The following is a 23,886-nucleotide window of genomic DNA, read 5'->3' on the forward strand; positions in this document are numbered from 1 at the left end:
GCAGCCGCTAATAACTGAGTAACTCGGTGCTACTTTCTGCGGTTCTCCTGAGTCGACGAGAAATGCCACGCGATGGCATCTTGATCTATGCCTTCTGCTCGAATATGAACTCGTACTCGCCAGCACCGACCTCCACTTTTATGGGTTTGCTAATTGTGAGCTCGTATGGCTTTTTCGGCTCCAATTCCACATCGTCGATACGGGTGCCGTTAGTACTTTCCGAGTCGATAAAGAAAACTTTTCCTGTCGTCTCCAATTTGACCTGTAAGTACAGACACATTAGTTTGCTGTGCGATAGAAGCAACAATGAACTATCACTACCTCTCCGTGTGAGGTCGACAGCTCAGAGTCTTTCGGCATACTCAGGCCTCGTGGTGGACGGAATTTTCGTCCAGTAGAACGTCCAATAAAGCAAGACGACTGTCGTTTCTGCGTGCAAGATAAACAAACCGTGTGAGCGTGTGAGGCTTCGTTCTAGCAGTATGAAAGCGACTAACCACGTCAATGTCCATAGAAAACTTTCGTCCTCGGTACGGCCCACTAACAGCCCGCACAAAAATTGTAAATGCTCGCGGAATGGCATTCCCATCTACGACAAAGCAGATGAAAGAGAACAAGACACGTCAGCTTTACCGATGCACCATGTCTCTCACTCAATTACGTACTCGCACCTTTGCCGAGATTCTCCTTCTCCGCTTCGAGTGCATCCAGCAGCACTTTCTTGCCCTCCTCCATCTCTTGCCGTAGCTCTGCTGCTCGCAATTTTGCTTGTTCTACCAATTTCTGTAGAAAATAAGCCCATGAATTCAGAAAGTCAGTGCCATACCCCCAACAGCACTTGCATAGTACGGCTTAGCGAACCTTGGAAGATGCCTGACATTCCTGCAGCAAAAATCCCTGGACGTCGATCGCTTCATCTACCTCCTGCGAATGTGCATTTCTCTCACGTGCATTTGTCCCTGACGCTTTGACTATTGTCGACGCGAGCACGTTGATTTTCAAAATCAATTGTAAAAAACCGTGCGGAATACTCAGTATTTCATTCTAGCACCCTCTAACGGTTGTAATTCGATCAGAAAGTTGGAATTTGTGCGCTAAGCGGTTGCGCACCTTTCTTCTTCGAGGGTGAGGTTTCTTCCTCGCTGCTAGTTGTTGCCATGGCGGTCGCTTGCTTCCGCTTCATCTTCTCTCTTCAGGGAGCACCCACGCTATCGACTTGCTGGTTTGAAAAAAGTGCGGCAACTGGTAAATTGGCCAATCACTGATTTTCAAATTATTTCAACGAATCGTGGATCGTTTCAAGGACTGTTAGGAACTGCCATTTAACCTGCAACATGTCGGACGAGCGGCTGAAGAGCGTGGTGGTCAGCAAACCCATTCTATATGGGTCGGTGGCCACATACCTCGGGCGCAAGGCCGAGGAGACCAAGACGCACCGCTGGTCGATCTATCTGCGTGGTGCGGACAACGAGGACTTGTCCTACATGATCAGCAAGGTTGTCATCAGCCTGCACGTGAGCTTCGCCAACCCCGTTCGAGGTTCGTGCAAATTTCACTTGGCTATCTACCCGCCAGTTAAGTATAAATCTTAACGTTAAAATACTTGAATTGCCGCCACAGTGCTAACGGAACCACCATACGAGGTGACGGAGCTGGGTTGGGGCGAGTTCGATACGCTCATCCAGATCTACTTCCACGACCCGAACGAGCGGCCGATCAGCGTCATCCACCATCTCGTACTGTTTCCACCCAACAGCCAACCTGCTAGCACCAAGAAGGTATATTGGCAACTTGCCTTCTAGTATCCATGTCGAGTACTAATTATCGCTGTTACTGCGATGTTGACAGCCCGTGGTGAGCGAGTTCTACGACGAGCTTGTGTTTAATGAGCCGACCGAGTTTTTCTACAAGAAGCTGATGGCTGGGCCGGACCGGCAGTCGCCAGCGCTGGCGATGCAGGACCACCTTCCAATCTACTCAGATGTGGAGATTCTCAAGACGCTGGCACGCGCCGAGAATTTTGTGAAGAAGGAGGTGCAGGACACTAAGAATTTGCTGTTGAGCGCTGATATGGAGATCAAAGAGCTCAAGGAGCGCATTGCTGAGCACACCAAGAAGAAAAAGCAGGCTGACAAGATGGCTGCTGCATACACAACAGCAGCAGCGCAACCGATCCCCTTGCCTTAAAGCTAACAACCTGTTAGTAACAAGCAAGCAACGTAGCACTGGCGTCAAAATCGGAATCAATTTCAGATATTTAAAAACGATGGAAGAAGTAGCTTTGAGTTTGATTGTGGCACACTATTGAGCGCTTAAAGTAAACAGATACACCACACGACAATTCAAATGAATCATTGTCCTCTTTTACTCCTTTTCGCTTAAAGTAAACCGAAAAGGAGTAAAAGAGGACAATAATTCATTTGAATTGTCGTGTGGTGTATCTCGGCGATGGCCGCATGGGAGGTGCCCGCTTGTCGTGAGCAGTGTCATAAAAAGAAGAAGTTATATTACCGAGAATCAGTGTGAATCGACTGCAATAATGATGCTCTTGCAGCGCAGGATGGACTTCCACTTCTCGACAAATGAAGAGCGGATTCAAAATCTACATTTATAGAGCAAATGGGAAAGGATGTAGAAGACAAAGCCGAGCCACCCAATCAGGTCATCGAAAAAGTTGAAGTTGTAGCGAACCGACTGACATGCACACTCTCATGAAGTTCATGTAAGTTCTCGCTTAATTCTCACAGTGGACCAGGGCCTTGTGGCAATTAGCAGGCTATTTACTTTGTCGAGGCGTCACTCGAGCAGCTTATCGGCCACAGCAGCGATGTTGTGAAACAATTTAAATCTCGAGAATTCAGTAGCTCTCCCCAGCCCTGTCATGATGGTGGTAGCGGTCATAGTCTAAAATCTCAGCGCTCAGCCTAACCAGGCTGGTCAGGCTGCCTGCCATTGGCAGTGCCAGTGGCGAGGCCACACAGATTGTTTTTCGACCGCGCGGCTGCATTTCGGTGTCACCACGGGATGTCGATTCCCGCACGTTAGCGTAGCCAACACGTTAGCAGCCATGTGGGATGCGCTGCACAAAGTGTCGAGTTCCTTGCTTGACTTTTGTGGAGACGCGCACAAACTTTCTCTTTCGAGAATCTGCGCAGCCGGCGAGGGTGCTATCCATGTTTTCCTGATTTCTGAGGGACTCGCGCCGAGCTCACCAGCTAGCCGCGCATTGCAGCCGTTTGCTTTAGCGCATAAAAGAATGCTGTAGTTACATGTATCTGTACCAGATTTACAGCCTAAGATATGTATGGCGCGTTTCGATCTGTTTTCCTCGTAGAATTGGCAACACTCGGAAGCCAGCAATGTTTCTTTTAATAAAAGACAACATTTTTTGTCCCTTTTCTCTTAAAATTGCCATTACTTGTACTCTAAAGTCAGCAACGCTTCTTCAAAGACCGCTATAGCCCGCGCAATGAGCAAGTCGCTGCAGTGGCCACCGAAAATAGGATACTGACTCGCGAGGATTCGTAGTCGTCGACACTTCCAGTTTAAGAGCATCGACGAAGTAAGTGGCACCACAGAGCACTCTACATGTAGCAACACTAGTAATGTTAGTAACAGGGCAGTGCAATACATGTATGTACACCCAAGGAAAACCTCAAGGCGAGTAGTGTGGTGTTCGAGGTGACTAAAAGTTGTTTTGAACGGAGCTGTCATTTGTAGCCTACGGAGCGCAGCTATAATACGATGGCAGTTTGAGAAATACATTTCAGCCAGGCTTTATCCGGGGTACATTTGACGCTCATGTTCCACGGGAACTTCCAGCGGTCTAACGGATGCCACTCAGTGCTAAATCCCGGGGTGATCCGGCTGTGTCACTGGAGCCCTCCGGCATTGTCGATGGCCACTACCCAAGCAATGACGCCTGGATGTTAAGCAGCGCTGAGGCAAGCGAGTGAGTCATCCTAAGAGAGTATCGCCTTTGCGATCGCGTTCCATAACCGCAAATAATTCAGTGAAGGAGCCGCTGCGGTGTTGCTGTTGGGCAGTGTGCATGTATACATACGTGATCCTTAGAGTGTCAAGTTGGCACCAGAGCTTATCGTTGAGCATGAGATGCCAAGTACAACGGAGACCGCTCCCCAACTGTTTGATGGATGGCCCGTCTTTGCACTTTGCTCTTGGACTGTTTGACACGCATGCATTCGTCAAGGGATGGATCGATCTTCTAGCGTTGTCCAACAAGACATCGCGTCTTATCCTTCTTGGAGTGTACATGACATGTACTAACTAACACGGACCAGTCCCTTCGTCAGCGCAAAAGCAGAAAGCAAAACGTAAAGCAAAAGCCTTGGAACGCGAACATCACCGTTTGTATTTTTCTAGTTGAAGTTATTGGGCCCATCCTCTCCAGAGTGACACGATGTTGATGGCAGGTGCTCCATACTCATCTCAAGTCAAAACCGACCACGGAAAACCCGCCGTGAGGAAGAAGCGCACCACTGTATCAGTGCCAAAGGTGCAGGTTCCCGCCGGCGATAGCTTTTTGGCTGCAATCAGGTCAGTGGCCACTGTCAAGCTTCATTCGCCAACCTGCCACCTTGGTCTCAAGTCCAAACTCCCCGCTATGGCGACACATCAACAGGAGATCAAGACGCCCGTGGTCGACACGATCCAGAGCCCAGCACACAACGTTGGAGACTATGACCATTACCAGTACCAACCCGACTCCACCTTCAAAGTAGACGTGGCAGCCAACAGCCACGATGTCTTGAAGGAGGAGAACGAGAAGGGCAAGCCGCTCAAGAAGTTCTTGTGGTGGCGCATCACCAAGAAGCAGCGCATCTTTGCCATCCTGGGCATTGTGTTAGTCGTACTGGCCGTGCTTATCATCATCGCGTGGTTCGTGATCGTCAAGGCCGTTTTCCAGCACAACGTCAACAAAATCAAAATGAGCGTCAACTACCTCGATATCAACCAGATCTCAGACCAAACGAAGCTCTCCAGTGAGCTCAGCCTGCGTATGACGCACGATCTGAGCATGAACGCTCGCTCGGATGCCACTACGGCTAAGCTGCTGTACGATGGCTCGACGTTCGCCACCTTTGAGTTCCCCGCACTGACGATCGACAAGGGCGAGCAATCCTACGATCTCAACATCACCAGCGACCTGATCGTCACGGACGCCGACGTGTTCTCCTCCATGTCTACCGCAGTCATGGACGACGTCTCGGTTGTCTTTGACACGACTGCAAAGGTCAAAGCTCACGCTTTGGGCTTCAGCTACGGCGGCCTGGACTTCAAACGTGAGCTGTCGATCGAGGGCTTCAACAACTTCCGCGATCCGTTGACTGTCATCGACCACATTGACTTCTGGGGCTGCACAGATGAGGGCTGGACCATGGACATTGACGTCAATGTGACCAACGTCTCGCAGATGGGACTCAATGGCATTGGATACCTTAATCTGACGCTGTATGTGGAGCAGGACTACCTGGGCTACTTGTCTGGTATGACTCCTGAGGTTGGTGTCCCTCGTGGCATGAGCCAGCAGACCTTCAGACTGTTCGTGGACGTTGACAACCACTCGAACATGGTCAAGATGGTCACGGCCCTGATTGATAACTATGTGCAGTACTTCATCACTGGCGAGAGTTCGTACGCCACGGATTACACGTTGTTCAAGGATGCGCTGGCTGTTATGAACATGAGCATCATCTACACGGACAGCACAAGACGCATCGACCTCAACTCGTCGTGTGACCTCGTGACTCTTCTAACGGGCTAAGTGTGACCTTGATAGCGAGTACCATGTTTTTTTTGCTAAGAAGGCGAAGTAGTCGACCATGTTGCATTACTAGGCGATGTGTATTTCGAACTAACGTCAAGATATGTAAAAAGTTTCTCATTCTGACGTATCTAGTTGCTCGTTTGTATCAGTAATCGCTTCCTCGTAGTCTTTTGCTGCTCGATTGCATGACTACCGAGTGAGATCTAACTAACTCACAGCAACGACGACCATCGGAATGTGCTTGCCGCCACGCTATGTATCAGCACCTCGATCAACAAACAAAGCAACATTTTGGTGAGCTCTGTGCGAGCACTGTCAAGTCTAGAGACGAACTATTGGAAATCGTTGAAACTTACATGAGAATTATTCCTGCGACGACGTTAAGTATAGCCAAGTTTATTTACAGTTGTTATTGCAATGGTTCCAAATCCTTCGTCTAAAGAGCTACAATGATGGCATACATGAAGCCTATATGTAAATAATGTACATGTACATGGTTGCCGTCTTGCAAATTTCACGATTCTCACTTCAATTGCTGAAGCTTACCCACGGGTGAAACGAGCTTTACCTATTAGGCTTCGCCTTTAATTCTAGCCTTAAGTTGAACAAGCCCATTCGGATCATGCAACGTTTGGCATTCTTTTCTATTTTTCGCCGCTCCGTAGATCGCGCCACCCTGTGCCGGAATTGCAATCTTAGTTGAGAAAAGCAGTCTGCGTTATTGTAAGCGTTGCTGAGTTCCACACACCTTCTCCGCTGTTAAATGGCCGCGACTTCTTCGGCGGGCTTTGGTATCCGCAACTATTTCCGGCGGCCATCACAGTCGCCTCCCTCCGACTCAGTGGAGCCAAAGGAGTCACCAGAAATCGAGCCACAACTACGGTCGAGTAGGAGACCGAAGCAGACGCAGCAGATGCAGCGCAGCGCCGTGTATGGATCCTGCGCGCAGGCGGTGGGCACTGTAACTTCCGTGCTCTTCACAGTGATCGACCGCTGTGGCCACTACGACGAGACCGCGCGAAACAGTACAGTCACCCGCCAGGCCAAGATGCTGTACGTCTCGCTGCTTGAAAATGTGCAGAAGGAACGGGGCGAGTGGCAGGGTTTTTCATCAAACTCCAAAGACAACAATGGACCGGAAGATACCGAAGTCTTGAGTCCTAGAGACCTCCTTACGTCGAGTATCGATACGAACTCCACTGCGGATCAACTAGGTGTCCTCAACGAGCTACTTGAAGTGAGTTTTCGCAACCTTATGGGTCCATTGGTGCCATTAGAGCTCTACACGCGACAGAGGAAGATGTTGTTGCGTGAGAGTCTGGCTGTTCCGCCCGCTCTCACGACGTTGATGACAATTCGCGGCATCTTGGATCTACTCGAGCGCGAGGTGCGGCATTGTCTGCTGCGCTTGTTTGCGTTGTGGGATCTCATTGCACTCGTCAGCAGTGAGGCACAACCACTGCTAAAGACGATCGCAGATAAACATCACCACGTCTTTAGTGAGTCGTCCGAATTCGAAAGCATGGTGAGTTAGTAGATATCTTATCCTGATTTTAGGACACCATTAACCGCGTTTTGATGTCATAAGACGGCACGGAAAAGTGAAAGGCAGGATACCGTTGCGATTAACCTGTTGCAGGTTATGGTGCTCTACCGCGATATTCTCTTCAGCGACATTGAGGTACGTAGCAATTTGACCCTGTTTTATAAGGTACCTCTACTAACGGGGTTGTATCAGTTTATCCTGACTAAACAGGAGCTTCAGGTTAATCCGAGACTGGTCGAAGATATTCGAGCAAAGGCCTGGCCACCCGAGTCGGAGCGTGCCTCATCGGAGGAAGATGATAGATTCTCAAGCGATGGCGATATCAGCAGCAGCAGCGACGAGAATCAAATGCTACACGATGCTTCTGGAATGTCATGGGGACAAGACTCAGCCTTGGAGTCGCTTGCTCTTCGATCACGAACTTCATCGTCCGTGCCAAGTCTGCTCGAAGTGGAGGAACAAGACGCCGAATATATTGACGCTGAGGGCGAAGGAGGTGACTGGTCTATCCCATCACCGCCTCGATACAGCTATCACCACGAGGATCGAATGACTAGCGTGGCGTCTCCTCCAATGTCTGGTGGTGCAGGCCCATTAGTACCCGTTCCAATGATCCCATCCAGTAGTGAAGGTATTCCACCGCCAAGCAAACCGGACCACCCGACGCTAATATCCAGGCCGATTAAGCGGGTCCCAAGTGGACACCGACGATCGCAGCGGTCACTCACTTCTCCAACTCACAGTGCGATTAGTCAAGCTAGCTCCAGTACCAGATCCGCGTCGCGAAAGTCAAAGCTACGGGCCAAGCAGCGCAGTTCATCCTCTTTGAATGGTAGCTTTAGGAGCAAGCGCCAGCAGCAAGAAAATCATTACCAAGACACAACTAGCAACGAATCGCGGTCACCACCACCGCCATCTCGCTCCACCATGCGTCGAAGCAGCAGCAAGCGCATGAGAGGCACCAAGAGTGCATCAACCCGGCGTCGTCAGGCGTCTACCCAATCTGCAGACCAAACGAAGCAAGAGCATGAGCACCGGCCTTCCCAGGATAAAGCTGAAGTAAAACCCAGCTTTTTGTCGACTGTAGCTTCAAGTCTAGCGATCCCCGTAGCTGCTGCAACCCTGTGTGTCCTCGCAACCATGGCCACCCTGGCAATCTACGAGATGCGCAGAGCTCCGCGCAACTGATGATTTGTCACGCTGGTACAGTATCCGCGTGTAGTCCGAGTGGATTCTCAGTCGACATGTGAGACGAAGACCACAATCGGATTAGCTTGGTGCCATTATGGAGCATGAGTCACGGTCGATGATGGCACTGCCATCATCGAACGTGACTCATGCTTCCGAGAACGGCGAAGCATGCTAACCAGGCTAATGTCAAGCCTACCTATTCGTACGTGTTCCTGGGTTGTGCAAATATCAATTTGGATCTCGATTCGAGTTGCTCGAAACTGTGAAAGCTGTTGGTTTTATATGTGAACAAAACAAAAATGTAGAGTACTTGCCAATACGTTACGTAAAGATTTTGCCTTAAGCATGGAAACGCATAGGAATCGTTACTGTATCCTCTAAAGATGGTTGTAAGTCAATGACATAGTACTACTGTACCTGTGGTATTCAAAAGTGGCAGCCATTTGTTTGCGAGTCTCGGCCCTGCCTCCGAGTAATTAGCGCGTTTTCTAGCCGAGAAACAGTCACAACGAACAATACGGTATTGTCAATACCGGGGACGAACGCAGCGAATAAAGCATACAGACAAGCTCGACTACGGGATAATTAAGCTTCACCAGGTCTGGGTGATGCGACGGAGCGTTCCCGGACTTCGATGATAGTTTGGCGCAGCAACTTCATGACGTTGAGGTGGCGAGAGAGTTTGCTTACCAGAACGGGGACGGCATGAAGGTTAAAGGATGATGCGACGGCTTCGGCTGGCAAAATTGTCCGGTAAACACAACCTAAAAAATCACTGAATCTGCAGACCAACAAGCTTAGACAGTAAAGTGCCTGTGCAACAAGCCGCGTCTTCAAAGCTTCTATTAACAAAAAAATACAAAACAAAAAGGAGACCGCTTAATAAGAGCAAGAGCATTAATAAAAAGTCTCCGATGAAAAAAGGAATGTGTTCACCCGTTTCGATAAGCTTGGCATCAACTTGCTGTTTCGTAATCGAGCAAAATGGCTTACGAATCAAGACAAACTGCGACAGCGTCGATAGGCGACACATGCCTGCGGCGATTTGAGATCGTGTGGCGCGCGGCGGCAGCAGCAATGTTCAGGAATGGGCATTTAATTTTTAAAGTAATGCCCAATATTTCAGAATTGGGCATTGAGAGTCCAATCCTGTTTGATGTAAAATGGGCACAGCAACTTGAAGTCAACTTCGGCAAATAATGCAAGCTCTACGCTTACTGTGATCAACTCCACATCTTTTTCGAATGTAAATACGTTCTGACCCTGGATGTGTCAGCGAGCGTCGCATCTAATCTTGTAGCAGCGAATGAATTTTATGTTTTTGCGTCGATTCCAGATTTCGTTTGAGGCTAGTGAATTGCTAGGGTGGTCATGATTAATGATCCTGGAGTATGAGTACCGCTTTAAGTTATGGGCACTTCAAAAGTGTGTCTAGGGCGTTTTTTTTTTTACATAATTGCAATGTTCACCTTTCGACACGACGAGAGCGGATCGTGAACTTAGCGATCTTGATTGGTCGTCAATCAGTATCATGCGATGGGAGTGTCTTCAACGCGAAACCATTGCGTCACTAAACTGGGTACCACCAAAATCGACTTCGGTGAGAGTGTCCAACGCCGTCGCTGACGAGAAGCATGTGACCAGTCGAAGGCGCGACGGACACATCGTGCTGTATGTGCATTTGAGCTGTCGGCATATTTGTCTTCTACTTATAGTGTTCGAACAGCAAGAAATAGCGGGGGTGCGACGGAGTTACTAACTTCACGCCAACTTGGATCACCAGACACATACAAATGTGTGAGGCGACTCACTTGACTCACTGTCTACGGGTGTGTCCACTCCAGCGACACCGCTTTCAGTGTCAAACACGCCGCCAGTTTCGTACCGCCCTTTGGTCTCATCAGAATTTGGCAGTTCTGCTGTAAACACCCAGTGCCGCTGCAACTCGACGAGAACATCCAGCGGCCCCACCGCTCTATGCTCGCTGCGAAATGCCGCCACACTGCCCAGTTGATGACATGAGTTTTGTACACATGTATCGCGGTTTGACATGGGCTGAGGATTTGCCGAAATGGGAGCTGTGTGCGTTCGAACATCAAATGCTAACGTGTCCAACGGGGCTCACCCATGGGGTGATACCATGCCGAATATGGTAGTTTGCCGCTAACTTTATATAGTCACCGAACTAACGAACATGTTCAACGCGTTTAGAATGAACCAAGACAACCGCTCCGTCGCCAGTAAAAACGATATATACGTACAGTACAAAGTGTCGTGACGATTGGAATAAAACGCTGCAACTCGTTACCCTTTATAAGTCGATCTGTATGTAAATATAAATGCCAATATCTGACCAATGTTGAAGAACCTCTATCAATACGTATACCATATATGGTAATGCAACCACACACTCCGCATACTACGGGACTAATCGGCTGTACCACCGAGGATTATGGTCGAAGCAGAACTCCTCTCAATCGACGGAAGCAAAGCAGGTGGTCTCGAATCGGTTTCCTCCTCTCCGTTTTCACTCAGTTTTCATTTTGCAGCGGCTCAAACAGGTCAAACTCAGACAGTCTCAGTCGTGTCCATCCATCGACTAGGAATTTCTCCTACTGCAGCAATTGTCGAATTGGCCGAATCCTTCGCATCTCAGTCATGGCCCGTTCATTCCTGCCGCTCTTGGCCACCGCTTTAGCAGCCACCAGCGCCAACATGGCCAGCGCCGCCGTCTCCAACTCCAGCATCTGCTCCAGTGCCGCGTTCCAAGCTCTTTCGGGCACGCGCCTGGGCGACAGTCCCATCTTCGTGCGCGCCTTGGTGCAGGGCGACGAAGTCTGCGTCGAATACCAGCTTGAAGCGTCCGTGGCCAGCTCGGCCACGTGGTTTGGCGTCGGGCCATCGCGTGGCTCCAGCATGGTGAGCAGTCCGGCCGCCAATGTCATGATGTTCTTCAAGGACAGCGGCACCCCGACGTCCTACGTGCTGGGCGGCTACGTTAACAGCGACGTGACGGAGGAGAGCGATCTGTCCTCCTTCGTGGTGGGCTCGGCCAGCACCACCAGCATGAGCTTCAGCTTCCAGCGCACTTTGGCGGCCGCTTCCAGTTCGGATGTAGCCATCTCGGCCACGGGCTCCACAGACTTTATCTGGGCCTACGGCACCTCGTGGCCCATTTCCACGCACAGAAGTGGCACTAACGGCGTCGCCACCTTCAACGTCGCGGCCGCGGCCACGGCCACGGGCTCCAATGCGGGTGCCAGCACGACCGTCAGCTCCAGTACGTCCACGCCCTGGTGCGACGATAAGAACTGCCCGGGTATCGTCGGCGGCGTCGCCTTTGCCACTATGGCCGTGTGCGGCCTGCTGCTTACTGCGGCCCTCAAGTCTTCGCCCGTCGGTAAGATCCTGCTGCACCGCACGGTGGCCCCGCCTCCGGTCAAGATGACGACCAACGCGCCGGTGGCCAAGCCTCACACTATGTTCATGCAAACACTGGCCGATCTCCACCTCGGCGAGCTGCTGGTTATGCTCATTTTCGTTGCGGCCGTGATTGTACTCATCGCTCTACTAAGCGACGAGCAGAACTACGTCGTGTCGGGCCAAGTGAGTCTGCTGATCCTCATGTTCCTCATCCTCCCCGTGGCCCGCCTGCCCGTGTGGTCGGTTCTCTTCGGCAGTTCGTTCGAGCGTATTGTCAAGTTCCACCGCTGGCTCGGCCTCATTATGAACGTCGCAGTGATCGTCCACGTCGTGCAGGCCAGTGACGTTGTGGACCTCACACTTAACGAGAAGTACGGCGAAGTGACGCCTCTGCCTGGCTTCGTGGCGTTCATCTGCTTCATCGCGATGCTGTTCCTGTCGATCGAGTACATCCGTCGCATGTTCTTCGAGGTTTTCTACTTCACACACCGCGTATTGTCCATTGTGGGCTTCGTCTTCACTATTCTACACGCCCCCAAGTTTATCGGCCTCGCTCTTTGTGTTCCTCTTGGACTGTACGCTCTCGGTCTGCTGTATCGTTGGTCCAGCGCCTTCACCGGTTCATACAAGGCTTCTGCGATCGTACACTCCGGCTCGAACTCGACTACACTTGTCCTGGAATCCACCCCAAAGACTGGCAAGATGGCCATGAACGTCAACCCTGGCTCGTACTTCCTCGTGCGTCTACCGGCCATCTCGGCCACGCAATGGCACCCGTTCTCGTCTATTGTGACTCCGGACGGTAAGTCGCTGGGTTTCACTATCAAGGCTATGGGCAATGGCTCGTTCACGCGTAAACTACTGGAGAAGGCTGGTACGCAGTACGATTTCACTGCGAACCTGTGTGGCCCGTTCGGTAAGATGTCACTCAATGTGGACAGCTACGACGCTGTTGTGCTGGTTGCTGGCGGTGTTGGTATCACTCCGATGATGAGTCTTATCAACCAGACGCGCTTGTTCCCGACTGCTACGGGCGATTCGGACAAGGCTCCCAAGGCTTCGGACTGGTATGTGCTGTGGTCCGTACGCGAGCCCGAAGATATCTTGATGATGGAGCAGTTCTTGCCGACCCACGCTCAGCTGGACTACGCGGCCCGTGCCAGTATTCAGGACCCCAACATGGCCATCCTCGGCAACAATGCGCCGGCTCCAGTTAACATTAACTGGATGTTCCATGTGTCGAACGCTCGCACTGATGGTGTGGTTACCCGTGCGAACGGCGAGACGTTGTCGTACCGCGGTGGCCAGCCCATTCTCGATGAGCTGATCAACACAAGTCGCTTTAACGGCAGGAAGGTGACGGTGGTGGCTTGCGGTCCCCCGACCATGACGGTCGAGGCCCAGGCACTTGCTCGCAACTGCAACTTCGACTTCCACAAGGAGGTTTTCAACTGGTAAACGCATACAACATCATTTTGGTTTCAATAGCAATAAGTAGTCGAGGGCAATAATGGTATCTTTCATTCCTTCGTTCTGCCATTTCTTACTCGACGTAGTCGAAATCGTCCTTGATTCCCAGCCACTTGTCCACCTCTTTGCCCTCGACACCACGCTTCTTCACGACCCATGACTTGAGAGTGTACACGTTGTCTACAACGCACAACGTCAGTGTACTCTACTTAGTACTTCGTAGAATAGGACACAAAGCAAATACCTGTCCATCGGTCGGAGCCTTCCTTCGCCATGCGGACTTTGCGCTCCAGTTCTTCCAGGATCGCAGGGTCGTTCTCTGCCAGGTGCTGCACTTTGGTGCGCAGTCCGTTCACCTTGGCTTTCTGCTCTTCCAGTCGACGCAATTTCTGCACACGCTCGTCCTGTTCACAGATAATCCACTCCATCAAAACACCACCAAAGTTTCCACGTGAAATATTTGTCCGCACCGAATCCGAGCGTAGTGACTTCTGTTCTTCAATGTTTTGCTGCACTTTGGCCAGTTTCTCCTGCGCAGTGTGCCGACGTTGCTCCAGTTCGCTGAGTTTGCGCTTCCTCGACTGCGACAGCTTGGACGGGAACGACCAAAAGTAGTTGCCCGATCCAATCTAACACCGCAATACTCTATCAGCAAATAATAATGCAATAGTAGACGTCCTGCCAATGAAGTCAGCACCTTGTCACAGTCCACCAAGGCATCGTCCACCAGCGCTTGATTCACATCTTTGACCGTCTGCAACACTGCAAAAATGCAATAATTAATTAAAAGGTTAGAACAATTCGAGCTGGTTCATTGCGAGGCCCGTACCGACGCCAGCTTTGGAGCCGAGCTTCTCCACCTCCTTGAGGTTAAACACTTCTTTGGATTCGTGGTAGATGCGCAGGATGCGCTCACGCTTCTCCTGCAAGGACACACCCTTGCGAGGCATCGTCTCGATTATTGAGCAGATCCGTAAAGAAAAAAAATGCATTTGTGCAAAAATTGAAACGGAATTTTTGAGTCGAACATTTTATTGCAAATTTTTGGCAAACTGCAGTTCGCTCGAGGCTCCAACCAAATAGGCAGTACGCTCGAGAGTTTCTCGCGTACGGATCAGTAGATCATCCAGTGAGCCGTCGTTCTGAATCACCAGGTCCGCCTTCACCACCTTTTCCTGCTCGAATCAATACAAAATACAAAGATCAGTTCTAGGTTCGAGTTCTCTCGTAATTGTTTAGCCCACATACACGGAGACTCATCTGTGACTTGATGCGCTTTTCGGCGCCCTCCTGTTTCATATTGTCGCGTTTCATGAGTCGCTCAAGCTCGTTCTTCTCGGAGCATGCCACCACAATCGTCGGGTAGCAGAAATACTCGAGCAATTTGGTCTCGAACAGCAGCGGCGCGTCGAACACTACTAGACGCTTGCGGCACACCAGACGCTGGTACACGAGCTGCTTGAACATCTCCCAGATAATGTATTTGTGCGTTGCGGAGTTGAGTTTCTTCCGCTGCGTCGGGTCACTGAAGATGATTGCTCCCAACTTCGCGCGGTTGATGGTCGCGTCGTCTTCATTGAGCACCTCAGTCCCAAAGCAGCGCACGATCTCCTTATAGGCGCCGCGTCCAGGCATCACTATCTCTCTAGCCATGACATCAGCGTCCACGATCACAGCCCCAGCCTCGCGGAAAGCGTTAGATACAGTAGATTTGCCAGTGGCGATGCCTCCCGTGAGCCCCACGCCAACCAACGACGCACCCAACACCCGTCCAACCAAATAGCTTCCCGCTAGTACAGCACCATCACGAGCCGATAACTAGTTGCATTAGATTTCGCGTTGCAATAAATGACCAAGTTAGTTAAAGGTGACCCACAGATACTCCAGCTCAAATATTTTGCACGTACCAATGGTGCAAGGGCAAGGGGTACAAGTGCAAGCAGCCAGCGCTTGAAGGAGTGTTTCCGCAGCCTCTCCTTCAGTATCCCCAAAGGTACGCCGAGCAGTAGGCTCAGCGGCACCAATGCCAAGAGTTGAGCCTTCAGCATTTGAAAAGTTTTAATTGTCATGAAAAAAAAAATTGGAAGAGCGTTTTCAGCGAATCAAAAATTTTGGTAATTTTTGAGCCAACCATAGTTGACAATGACGTACTGTCAAAGTTGCCACTGAACTGTCATTGCGACTTTCTGAATCATCGACGAGATGTCGCCAGCCAAGCAGCTTCCAGCATTGTCCACGACCTTCACTTTGGCGGCGTTGGCTCCACTGCTCGATTTCCTGGACGCTCGCGAGATAGCGACGCTTGTATGTACCCAAAAATCAATCGGAAGCGATGGCTGCGCCTGCATTTGGTTCTGGCTCAAAAGTCGCACTCGTGGACTGCTATCCAATGTGAAAATCTCGACCCCATCACCTCACGCCGAATCGCTGCAACTTGCAATTGTGCTGCCGCTGCTGAGGCAACTGCATGCAGTTGCATCGTGTAAGTATTTGTTACAATATTTGTATTTTTCATCTGACTAATACAACGCTTTGTAGATGAGTTTGACCTACACTTTGACGCTAGAAGACATGGAGGCGACGTGTACTTGGTGGAGAATGGTGACTGTTATGTGTCACATTGGGGGCCCAACGGAGGTTCCATGTTTGGCGATCGGGTGTGTGCACCAGGGGCAGTGAGCTACTGGGAATGTGTGGGACTCAGTGAGGGCAGCTACATCGGCGTCACAGAGGTGGTTACACAGAATCAGGCTGGATTCCGATACTATGGGGTGGATGCGCAACATTTAAAGCGGACTCTGTCGCTACCAACACCAGCATGTGACCACATGCCGGCAGTGATGTATTGCGAAGGTGGGTTTATCACAACGGGTTCGTTCCGAGGACCTAAGCCGCAACTCCCTGCACGAGTGAGTTTTCTGGATGCTGATACATTCAAGGAAGAGGATCGAGTTGGTGTCGTGGTCGACCTGCTTGCTGGGTTTCTGTTGTTTGTGCGTAATGGAGTCCCTCAAGGTATGAAGATTCCGATCGATCGATCGAGGAAATATCTGCCTGTGTTTAGTGCTTGCGCGTGCTACAACTTGCAGCTTATTCCAGATGCCTGTCCACCGTGGCATAGTATCTATTGCTTTGACGAGCATCTTGACGCCACAGCGAAATCACAGCGCCTGCTTGACTCGTGCGACGCGGCGAATAAAACTGGAATTGCTACGTGGGCGTAAAGAACCGGGTTTTTCGCAAGAATCCCATTTGCTTCAGTGGTGATGCCCAGCAGAGATGATAAGTGTACAGTACAATACATTTCCTTGAATTTTTAGCAATAATGCAATAAGAAAGCACTTTCGATGGCGGTGAAATAATGCTGTACGTGTACCATTGATTTACAGCATCTCTTGGAAGTTGGTTCATTTAAGCCAGCTTGACCGAGCCACAAGGGTCGAGTTTATACTTGCCCATGAGTAGCAGCGATTTAAGCCGTGGAGCCCTGGATGGTGACAACCACTTTACGCTGGTGGCCAGAGCCCCAGCCGCCAACGTTGCGGTGCTCGCACAAATAGATGCCTATGAGAAGTAGCATAGCACAATAGTTCACCAGTCAAAAACGTGGACATCATATACTACTCCGACATAATATCAAGGGGTTCGCCAAATATCTTACCTTGCCACGTTCCAAGGTTGAATTTGCCGTTTGTGATCGGGATGTTCACTGACGCACCAATTAGAGTCGATTTAATGTGTCCAGGCATGTCGTCTGCACCAGCATATAGAAAAAAAATTACGTCTCACAGCCAAATAACCACAGAAAAAAAGACTTCACTCACCATCGCCTTCATCCGTGTGACGGAAAAACTCCCTTGGATTAATTACAAGGAAGACTTGGTGAGAAAACAGAATATCTCCGCACTGGCAAGTCGACAATAATGTCATCTTACTTGTTCCAGGACTCGGGTACGATGCGGTTGAACGCACCCTCCATGTCGGTACTGTAGCAAATAATAAAAATACAATTTTACCAGAACTGCCTTGCAGAGTAAAAACAACAAGCTGTACTCACCGCACGTCCGGGTCACAGTTCTCGTTGATACTGAGCGACGCAGACGTGTGCTTGATGAACAGATTGGCCATGCCAACTTTCACACGCGACAACTCTGGCAGCTGCAATAATTATTATCCACCAATAGCAAAAGAAAAAAAAACGGTTAGAATGCACGATAATTCTGGGGGAAAAAACTTGGAAGAGAGCTAACCTGCTTCTCGACCTCGCGGGTCACCACTTAAAAAAACAAATTAAACGAAAGGTTAGCACGAACTCATACATACAGCTTAGGACACAAATGTCAAGGGTGACGCACGGTGGAAGCCGCGGCTGGGCGCAGAAAGCACGATCTCCTTCTGGAACCAAGTTGCCATGTTCACTTGTAGCAAAAAGCGGGAATGTGATTAGCTAAACGTGTGGACCACGTGAATTAAATGAAATGGCTACACACGTAAGTTGAAGTTATTTTGAAAAGCAATGCGAATCAGAATTACTTTTAGTTTTTTTGTTTCCAAGCTATGCATCACCTTTGAAGCTGCAGGGTAGCTACACGTTCACGCTCTTCTTCTCGAAATTGTCCTCTCCCTTCAGACTCTTCGACATGGAAGCCATTGTGTTCATGACATGATCGACAATCGATGGCGACAAGGCTTCTTCCGCCACCGAAACCTGATGCTTCAAGGCGGAAAATCCGCTAAAATTGTGGCGTATAGTCGACTTCAGCACGATCTCCACCCGGTCAGTAGCCCCGCGAATGGCATTGCCGCTGCGGTCACTGCTGGTGTCTTCACTGAACCAGCTGCCTTCAGACTCCGACTTGCTGAATTCCGGATTCGAGCGACGTTCCTCCGCTTTGAGCTCCGACAAGCTCTCCAAGTGGTTCTTCCTGTCATAGGCACGAGCTGTTTGTTTGAGATGGAGCATGGCATCGGAGACCTCGTGAATCTTGCTGCGTGTTGCAGTGATCTCCGATTCAGAAGGTCTCTCACTCTTGTTAATGTGGTAGGCAACATGTTTCAACTCGGCAGCTTTGTCCTTTGCAGCACGAATGTCACACCTCATGAACGACCTGGACGTGTTGAGGAAAAGTAGTCCGTGGCGCTTGTCATACTCAGAGAGGTTGTTCTTCAGAGCTTTGAGACAGCTGGAAGCTTCGTCCGCTGTCTGGATCAATAGTTGCTCCAGCTTAGCAAATTCCTGCTCAACTGTGTCGTTGAGTGGAGTGGCTTTGCCCATGATGCTTTTTGTTGCCAGCGGCTTGAGGTGTCACTTGTGCGCTGGCGGTGGGGTTTGGAAATGGACACAACTTGAGGACAGTCCGTTGGTCGAAGTTGTTCCATGAAAATAGTGGCTTACCCTGTATTATTCGAGTGAGATACTGGCTGCGGCAGCTCATTACGCCTCAATGTTATCATGAGATACTAAAGTACCATCATGAATTCTTAGATACATATTCGGGCGCTTTATGCTTCGCCTAACTACATTGTCTTTACTGCCGATTGCATTCTGTTACTCACTTCCCTTCGCCTTAATATGGAGGTATCTCGTCGACTGACATTTTTACATATTTTTTTATTGTTCTACCCGCTCCATAATTGTCGTTGAGAAGAGAAAACGATAAATTGGGGACTGCAACTCGAAATCTGGCAGTCGATACAATAACATATACCACGTAGTGTACATTCAATTATCGTTGTCGAATGCTTTCACGCCTCGTTTTGCTTGTTACAAATTTTGACATCGCATCCAACATACAAGCTCATCCAAATTCGAGAACATCCTCGATAAGCTATTTATTTCTATGTAGTTTTGTGGAATTCGTCGCAGTGAGACAGTTGAGAAGATCCTTCGTATCATTCTGCGTGGGTTCATTCCAAGCTCGAGGTTCTCCTCCTCATTTCGAATAACCGACTAGAGAACACAAGTCGAAACACTACTGAGAATAATGGGCAAAACTTCCGCTACTCTTGCGGAACAGGAATTCACCAAGCTTCAGGCACAACTGCATCAAAGTGCGCAAGACACAATGGCGTACCTCGAAGCTCTGAAGCATAACCTCAGCGAGTACGATCACAAGCACCATCTACACCTGTCGAGCTCGGCCGCGTCGTTTTTCTATGACGGTCTGGACCACGCCAAGGATGCGGTGAAGGATCTCAGACACGCTGCCGACCATATCCATAAGAACGCTGGTGAGAATGAAGTCAACTCCGCCCGGAGAGCCATGGAACAGACATTCAATGCGCTAGCGGATCTGCACAAGGTAGCAAACGCGTATGATGCAGGGCATCCGACACCCTACAAGCACAGCGACAAGAAACCCACGATCTCCGAGAAGCTCGAGTGGCTCGTGAGCACAACTCGCGATGCCAAATTCACAGGTTTTGCGCCTCTCCAGCGTCAGATTATTGAAGTTCAGGTTGCTACTGGTATGATCGAGAAACCTTCAATCACGGCTCGCGCAAAGGAGGCTGTGCATCATATGGCCGACAAAATCGATGGCAAATTCGGCAAGTCGAAGGAGTCTATTCCGAAGGCGAAGGATGAACAGCACACTGTTGTGTCTACTCACAGTGCATAAGGTCTTGAGTGATTTGGCGAAAAGTACAAAAAGTTACAGCATTTTCAAATGTTACGATAAACTATGCTTTTCTATTGCTAATGTACCTCAGCGTGAAAACGCTGATACTTCTAACGGACCCGGGTGGTCTCGTTCTCCGACGCTGTGGTCGAAGTGGGAGCTGGAGTAGGCGGAATGCTAGTCACATTGGACGTGACACCCTGTGCGAAGTGCTGAGTGTAGTAACGAGTGCGCAGCATATTTTGGAGATCGCTGGCATCCCGTCGACGCTCTGCAAGGTGTAGAGCCAATCCTCCCACGCGCGCACCGAAGCGTAGCAGTAACTTAGCAATTTTGATGTCGCCTACTAGCGTTGCAGCATCCAAAGGACTCATACCGTTGTGCTTGGAGACTGTGGCGCTCGCACCACCAAGTAGCAGAGCTTCCACCACGGTATAGTGACCGCGGTGCGCAGCAGCGAAAAGTGCCGTCGCGCCACTAACTGTCTGGATGTCACGAGCAGCTCCAACCTCCAGTAGAAACTCAACCAGCTTGGCGTGACCTTCCTCGCTTGCAATGTACAACGCCGTTAATCCGGAGCGAGTCTGGTCATCTAGACGAGCTCCATAACGCAGTAGCGTACGGGAGACGGCCTTGCGTCCCATACGGGCAGCAATGTGCAGTGCAGTGGACATGTCATCCATCTTGGCATGGGCGTCAGCTCCAGCGTGCAGTAATAGCCGAACAATCTGGTCGTGTCCCTCCTGAGCAGCGATGTACAGGCAGGACACTCCACCGTTCGGACGGCGGAAAGCGGGATTGGCACCACGCTCCAGTAGCAGCGAAACGATGGCTTCATACCCCATTTGACACGCCAAATAGAGCGGCGATACGTTCTCATCCATGAGAACGTTGGCGTCCAATTCGGTGAGCAGTAGGAGATCAGAGACCACGAACAAGTGGCCACCTTCGCAAGCCAGGAATAAAGCTTGAACCAGTTGCCGCTTAGCCATGCGACCTCGAACTTGTGCTTCATCTTCAGCCTGTCGCTCAGCTGCAAGAAGTCTCAATACGGTCGACCGGTGGCCGTTCTTGGCGGCAGCACACAAAGCCGTCGCACCACCGGCCACAGCACAGTCCCTTTGAGCGTTTGCATCAAGCAACATGTCCACCAGAACATCCCAGCCGTGTTCACAGGCCAGGTAGAGCGGAGATTCTAAACTCAGTGAACGAGTGTTAACGTCACACCCAGCTCGCACTAGCAGTCGGGTGGCTTCCGTAAGCCCGTTGGCGACTGCAAGACTCAATGGCGAGTGACCGTCGATGTCTGTATTCTCCAAGTCGAACGCAGTACCGTTGCCTGCTGCCAGAATAACTGGTAGGAGACGTGTCCTTCCCCTGGCACACGCGTACAGCAGTGGTGACATCAAAGCCACGCCGTCTTCCGCTTCACTAGGGCTGTCAACGTTGGAGTCATCACTACCAGTGAGAAGCAATGGAACGTCTAGCAAAGCACGTGCTCCACTGGCAACCAAAGTACGTTCGAAGACTCCACCTTCCCGTCCTCGCCGGCCACTGCACCACCGGTTAAATTCATCAAGAAGAGCAGGCAGCAACGGTAAGTCAACGAGCTCGTTGCTCACCAGTAACTGCAGTTCACGCAGCAGCGCATTTAACGTCGGGTTCTGCTGGAAAAACGATCGGTGGGCTGGTGTGTGCAAAGCATTCAAACTCTGGAGCGTTGGGAATTGAGCTTCAACGCGTGAGATAAAGTCACGACTCACACTCGTGTCGTCCAGATTGAGACTCGTCAGAGAGGGGTGTGATCCTGTGAGCTGCTTCAGTGGTGAGGTTTGAGCAGCAAACAGTTCACCAGTCACTCGCTTGCATCGACGCACCGATACCGAGCGCAACCGAAGCGATTGAGCATTGAGAACGGCGAGTAACCCAAAATCCGAAATCTCCAGACAGTCATCTGCGACGATCTCTTCTAAGTGTGCCCAAAAGCTTGACGTTAATACGAGCAGATCTCGGTCGGTAAGGGAACGTTGGCCCGATAGATCAAGGCGACGAACGCGACTGTAGCTCTGCAATACTCCTTGGCATGCACGGTCCAGTGTACGGGTGCATACGGGTGACGTTTTCGCTGACAAGTCGAGTCGATCCAAGTCCAAAGTTTGCAAACGTCGTCGCCATGATCGGCTGGTCTGTCGAATAGTCTGGTGATCACGTACGTTGAGGAACGAGAGCACCAGACACAGCAACGCCTCCTCCTTGATGTTAGCCTCCAAGTCGCCACATTTCCGAGGAGCAGCAAGCGGCGACATCCTCGAAAACGCGAGGTGGCCAGTATTTAGTGTTGGGTGCACTTCGAGAGTCGATGGTTTCGAGCGGCACAACACCCTGTGCTTCCGTGCCCGTCCGAAGAGGTTGGTATCGTGGCTGGAGGCGACCGCAGTGCTAGCAACGGGCTCGCTTTCATCGACGTCGGACTTGGCTGGTGACACGTGCTGGAACGAGCGCTTCATGGCGACTGGGAAGAGCTTGTTGTTCGAGGCTTGTGTAACACCGGAAGCCAGCCAGCCAGATGGAGAGGTTTGCGACGCGATAGAGAGTGAAGAGTGAGAGCGGCGAGATGGAAGCCTGTCGACTTTGGACTTTGAATAGGGTCAGGTCAGAGCTGGTTCCTCGATTGTCTTTTGAGCCTCTGAAGCTGGGGACAGGTCTTCGTAAACCAGCTCTTGTACGAGGTCTACGTTGCCAGCAATAGAACACAGAAAACAGGGGAAGATTTGGCAGATGTCATCTCTCACCACTTCGAAAAGCAGTAGATACTTCGGTAAGGCTCGAGGAACCCAGACATACCTATATTCATACTTCCATCTGGAAACCCAGACAATGCAGTACTTCTTCTCCGAAAATATCCTATCGAACATCTACTATAGAGTTCTCTAACAGGAGATTTTTTCAACACCACCTTCCAACATTTCGTTGGCCGGAGATAGGGAGAAGTGGCAACGTCAAGTGCATTAGTCACCGAAGTCAGGTGCAACTCGAGCTAGCTGATCTCCTTCGTGCAAGATATTTTAATAATTTGACAAATTCCATACAGAGGAATCCAGTTTTTTTTTTTTTAGAGAAGACGAAAGATAGTGTAAATTCTGGTCAGCGAACTGAGTTGATTTCTGAACGCAACGGAGCAAAGATCCCTTGCACTGCAAGTAGCAGAGAACCCGACTCAAGGTCTGTTGTCAAACATCTCAGAGTTTGAGGTCGTAGTGCTGTCCTGTGAGGTCTCGATACCGACTATAGTGTTCGGTAGCGACTTCCGTTCGTCCTCGGCCGAGAGAAAGCATTGATATCCGTTTAGCTACTCCAGCGTCGTCCGGTGCTAAGCTTAATGCGTGCTGGAAATGTGTCAGCGCTTCGGACGTCCGGCCTAGCTGTTCGTACACCCTGGCAATGTTCCGGTGAAGACTTGGGTCGTGTGGAGACAACTGTAGCGCCGTCAAACTATGAGTCAATGCCTCGGTGTACTTACCCCGTTTGGCCAGCAATGCAGCCAAATTACAATACGCGTGGGGAAACGTAGGCCAACGCTCTATCGTTTGACGCAGTAGCGCCTCGGTTTCTTCGTGTTTCCCTTCTTGCATTCGAGCAAGTGCTAACTCGTTCATGATCTCGGGGTTTTCCTGTCGAGTGAGCCATGCAATGCGCGAATGTCTCGCATGGGTCTCCGCATCACCTCCAGCTCTCGCCAACACTGCCAAGTGATGGTGTGCATTGGCGTCCATGGGGTTCTCGTCGATCTTCCGTCGGAAATGCTCCATCGCTTCAAGTCGCTTCATGATGTTGGCAATCGAAAAAGG

At 50.5% G+C, this 23,886-nt stretch overlaps 13 protein-coding genes across 16 annotated transcripts; 5 read left to right on the forward strand and 8 right to left on the reverse strand.

The window, feature by feature from the left end:
- On the reverse strand, nt 1-1,237 carry PPTG_01544. Of its 2 annotated transcripts, XM_008894872.1 has the most exons (6): nt 1,111-1,237; nt 862-971; nt 672-783; nt 498-589; nt 322-429; nt 1-262 (listed from the first exon to the last, which is right to left on the reverse strand). In XM_008894872.1, exons 1-6 carry the CDS (start codon nt 1,181-1,183, stop codon nt 86-88), a joined length of 672 nt encoding a protein of 223 aa, XP_008893120.1. In that variant the 5' UTR covers nt 1,184-1,237; the 3' UTR covers nt 1-85. The 2 variants fall into 2 exon arrangements, with proteins under 2 accessions (XP_008893120.1, XP_008893121.1); XM_008894873.1 differs by lacking the exon at nt 1-262 and having other exon boundaries at nt 265-429.
- Nucleotides 1,238-1,287: 50 nt separating this feature from the next.
- On the forward strand, nt 1,288-2,396 carry PPTG_01545 (hypothetical protein). The gene is made up of 3 exons (XM_008894874.1): nt 1,288-1,539; nt 1,621-1,778; nt 1,849-2,396. Exons 1-3 carry the CDS (start codon nt 1,335-1,337, stop codon nt 2,185-2,187), a joined length of 702 nt encoding a protein of 233 aa, XP_008893122.1. The 5' UTR covers nt 1,288-1,334; the 3' UTR covers nt 2,188-2,396.
- A 2,030-nt stretch (nt 2,397-4,426) lies between these two features.
- PPTG_01546 (hypothetical protein) lies at nt 4,427-5,914 on the forward strand (the record flags this gene model as incomplete). The annotated part of the gene is made up of 1 exon (XM_008894875.1): nt 4,427-5,914. The coding sequence occupies one exon, from the start codon at nt 4,427-4,429 to the stop codon at nt 5,783-5,785; it is 1,359 nt and encodes a 452-aa protein (XP_008893123.1). The 3' UTR covers nt 5,786-5,914.
- A 637-nt stretch (nt 5,915-6,551) lies between these two features.
- On the forward strand, nt 6,552-8,604 carry PPTG_01547 (hypothetical protein; the record flags this gene model as incomplete). Its single annotated transcript, XM_008894876.1, has 3 exons — nt 6,552-7,313; nt 7,377-7,469; nt 7,527-8,604. 3 exons carry the CDS (start codon nt 6,552-6,554, stop codon nt 8,520-8,522), a joined length of 1,851 nt encoding a protein of 616 aa, XP_008893124.1. The 3' UTR covers nt 8,523-8,604.
- A 2,262-nt stretch (nt 8,605-10,866) lies between these two features.
- Nucleotides 10,867-14,397, reverse strand: PPTG_01549. Of its 2 annotated transcripts, XM_008894879.1 has the most exons (5): nt 14,248-14,397; nt 14,116-14,180; nt 13,889-14,047; nt 13,663-13,822; nt 10,867-13,598 (listed from the first exon to the last, which is right to left on the reverse strand). In XM_008894879.1, exons 1-5 carry the CDS (start codon nt 14,366-14,368, stop codon nt 13,492-13,494), a joined length of 612 nt encoding a protein of 203 aa, XP_008893127.1. In that variant the 5' UTR covers nt 14,369-14,397; the 3' UTR covers nt 10,867-13,491. The 2 variants fall into 2 exon arrangements, with proteins under 2 accessions (XP_008893127.1, XP_008893126.1); XM_008894878.1 differs by having other exon boundaries at nt 13,663-14,047.
- Nucleotides 10,892-13,487, forward strand: PPTG_01548 (hypothetical protein). The gene has a single exon (XM_008894877.1). It carries the CDS (start codon nt 10,917-10,919, stop codon nt 13,404-13,406), a length of 2,490 nt encoding a protein of 829 aa, XP_008893125.1. The 5' UTR covers nt 10,892-10,916; the 3' UTR covers nt 13,407-13,487.
- Nucleotides 14,398-14,411: 14 nt separating the features above from the next.
- PPTG_01550 lies at nt 14,412-15,482 on the reverse strand. Of its 2 annotated transcripts, XM_008894880.1 has the most exons (3): nt 15,326-15,482; nt 14,667-15,236; nt 14,412-14,593 (listed from the first exon to the last, which is right to left on the reverse strand). In XM_008894880.1, the coding sequence occupies exons 1-3, from the start codon at nt 15,464-15,466 to the stop codon at nt 14,450-14,452; spliced, it is 855 nt and encodes a 284-aa protein (XP_008893128.1). In that variant the 5' UTR covers nt 15,467-15,482; the 3' UTR covers nt 14,412-14,449. The 2 variants fall into 2 exon arrangements, with proteins under 2 accessions (XP_008893128.1, XP_008893129.1); XM_008894881.1 differs by having other exon boundaries at nt 14,412-15,236.
- A 740-nt stretch (nt 15,483-16,222) lies between these two features.
- PPTG_21077 (hypothetical protein) lies at nt 16,223-16,561 on the reverse strand (the record flags this gene model as incomplete). Its single annotated transcript, XM_008895530.1, has 1 exon — nt 16,223-16,561. The coding sequence occupies one exon, from the start codon at nt 16,559-16,561 to the stop codon at nt 16,223-16,225; it is 339 nt and encodes a 112-aa protein (XP_008893778.1).
- Nucleotides 16,562-16,890: 329 nt separating this feature from the next.
- PPTG_01552 (secondary thiamine-phosphate synthase enzyme) lies at nt 16,891-17,831 on the reverse strand (the record flags this gene model as incomplete). The annotated part of the gene is made up of 7 exons (XM_008894882.1): nt 16,891-16,982; nt 17,080-17,172; nt 17,243-17,274; nt 17,354-17,404; nt 17,476-17,576; nt 17,669-17,694; nt 17,774-17,831. 7 exons carry the CDS (start codon nt 17,829-17,831, stop codon nt 16,891-16,893), a joined length of 453 nt encoding a protein of 150 aa, XP_008893130.1.
- Nucleotides 17,832-17,849: 18 nt separating this feature from the next.
- On the reverse strand, nt 17,850-19,231 carry PPTG_01553 (hypothetical protein). The gene has a single exon (XM_008894883.1). The coding sequence runs from the start codon at nt 18,691-18,693 to the stop codon at nt 18,004-18,006; it is 690 nt and encodes a 229-aa protein (XP_008893131.1). The 5' UTR covers nt 18,694-19,231; the 3' UTR covers nt 17,850-18,003.
- A 70-nt stretch (nt 19,232-19,301) lies between these two features.
- On the forward strand, nt 19,302-23,037 carry PPTG_01554 (hypothetical protein). Its single transcript, XM_008894884.1, has one exon. It carries the CDS (start codon nt 19,403-19,405, stop codon nt 20,036-20,038), a length of 636 nt encoding a protein of 211 aa, XP_008893132.1. The 5' UTR covers nt 19,302-19,402; the 3' UTR covers nt 20,039-23,037.
- Nucleotides 20,051-22,993, reverse strand: PPTG_01555 (hypothetical protein). Its single transcript, XM_008894885.1, has one exon. The coding sequence runs from the start codon at nt 22,543-22,545 to the stop codon at nt 20,149-20,151; it is 2,397 nt and encodes a 798-aa protein (XP_008893133.1). The 5' UTR covers nt 22,546-22,993; the 3' UTR covers nt 20,051-20,148.
- Nucleotides 23,038-23,119: 82 nt separating the features above from the next.
- PPTG_01556 (hypothetical protein) lies at nt 23,120-23,883 on the reverse strand. The gene has a single exon (XM_008894886.1). It carries the CDS (start codon nt 23,863-23,865, stop codon nt 23,278-23,280), a length of 588 nt encoding a protein of 195 aa, XP_008893134.1. The 5' UTR covers nt 23,866-23,883; the 3' UTR covers nt 23,120-23,277.
- Between the last annotated feature and the right edge of the window lie 3 nt (nt 23,884-23,886).

Source organism: Phytophthora parasitica (genome assembly GCF_000247585.1).
Source record: "Phytophthora parasitica INRA-310 unplaced genomic scaffold supercont2.3, whole genome shotgun sequence".
Lineage (NCBI taxonomy): Eukaryota > Oomycota > Peronosporomycetes > Peronosporales > Peronosporaceae > Phytophthora > Phytophthora nicotianae.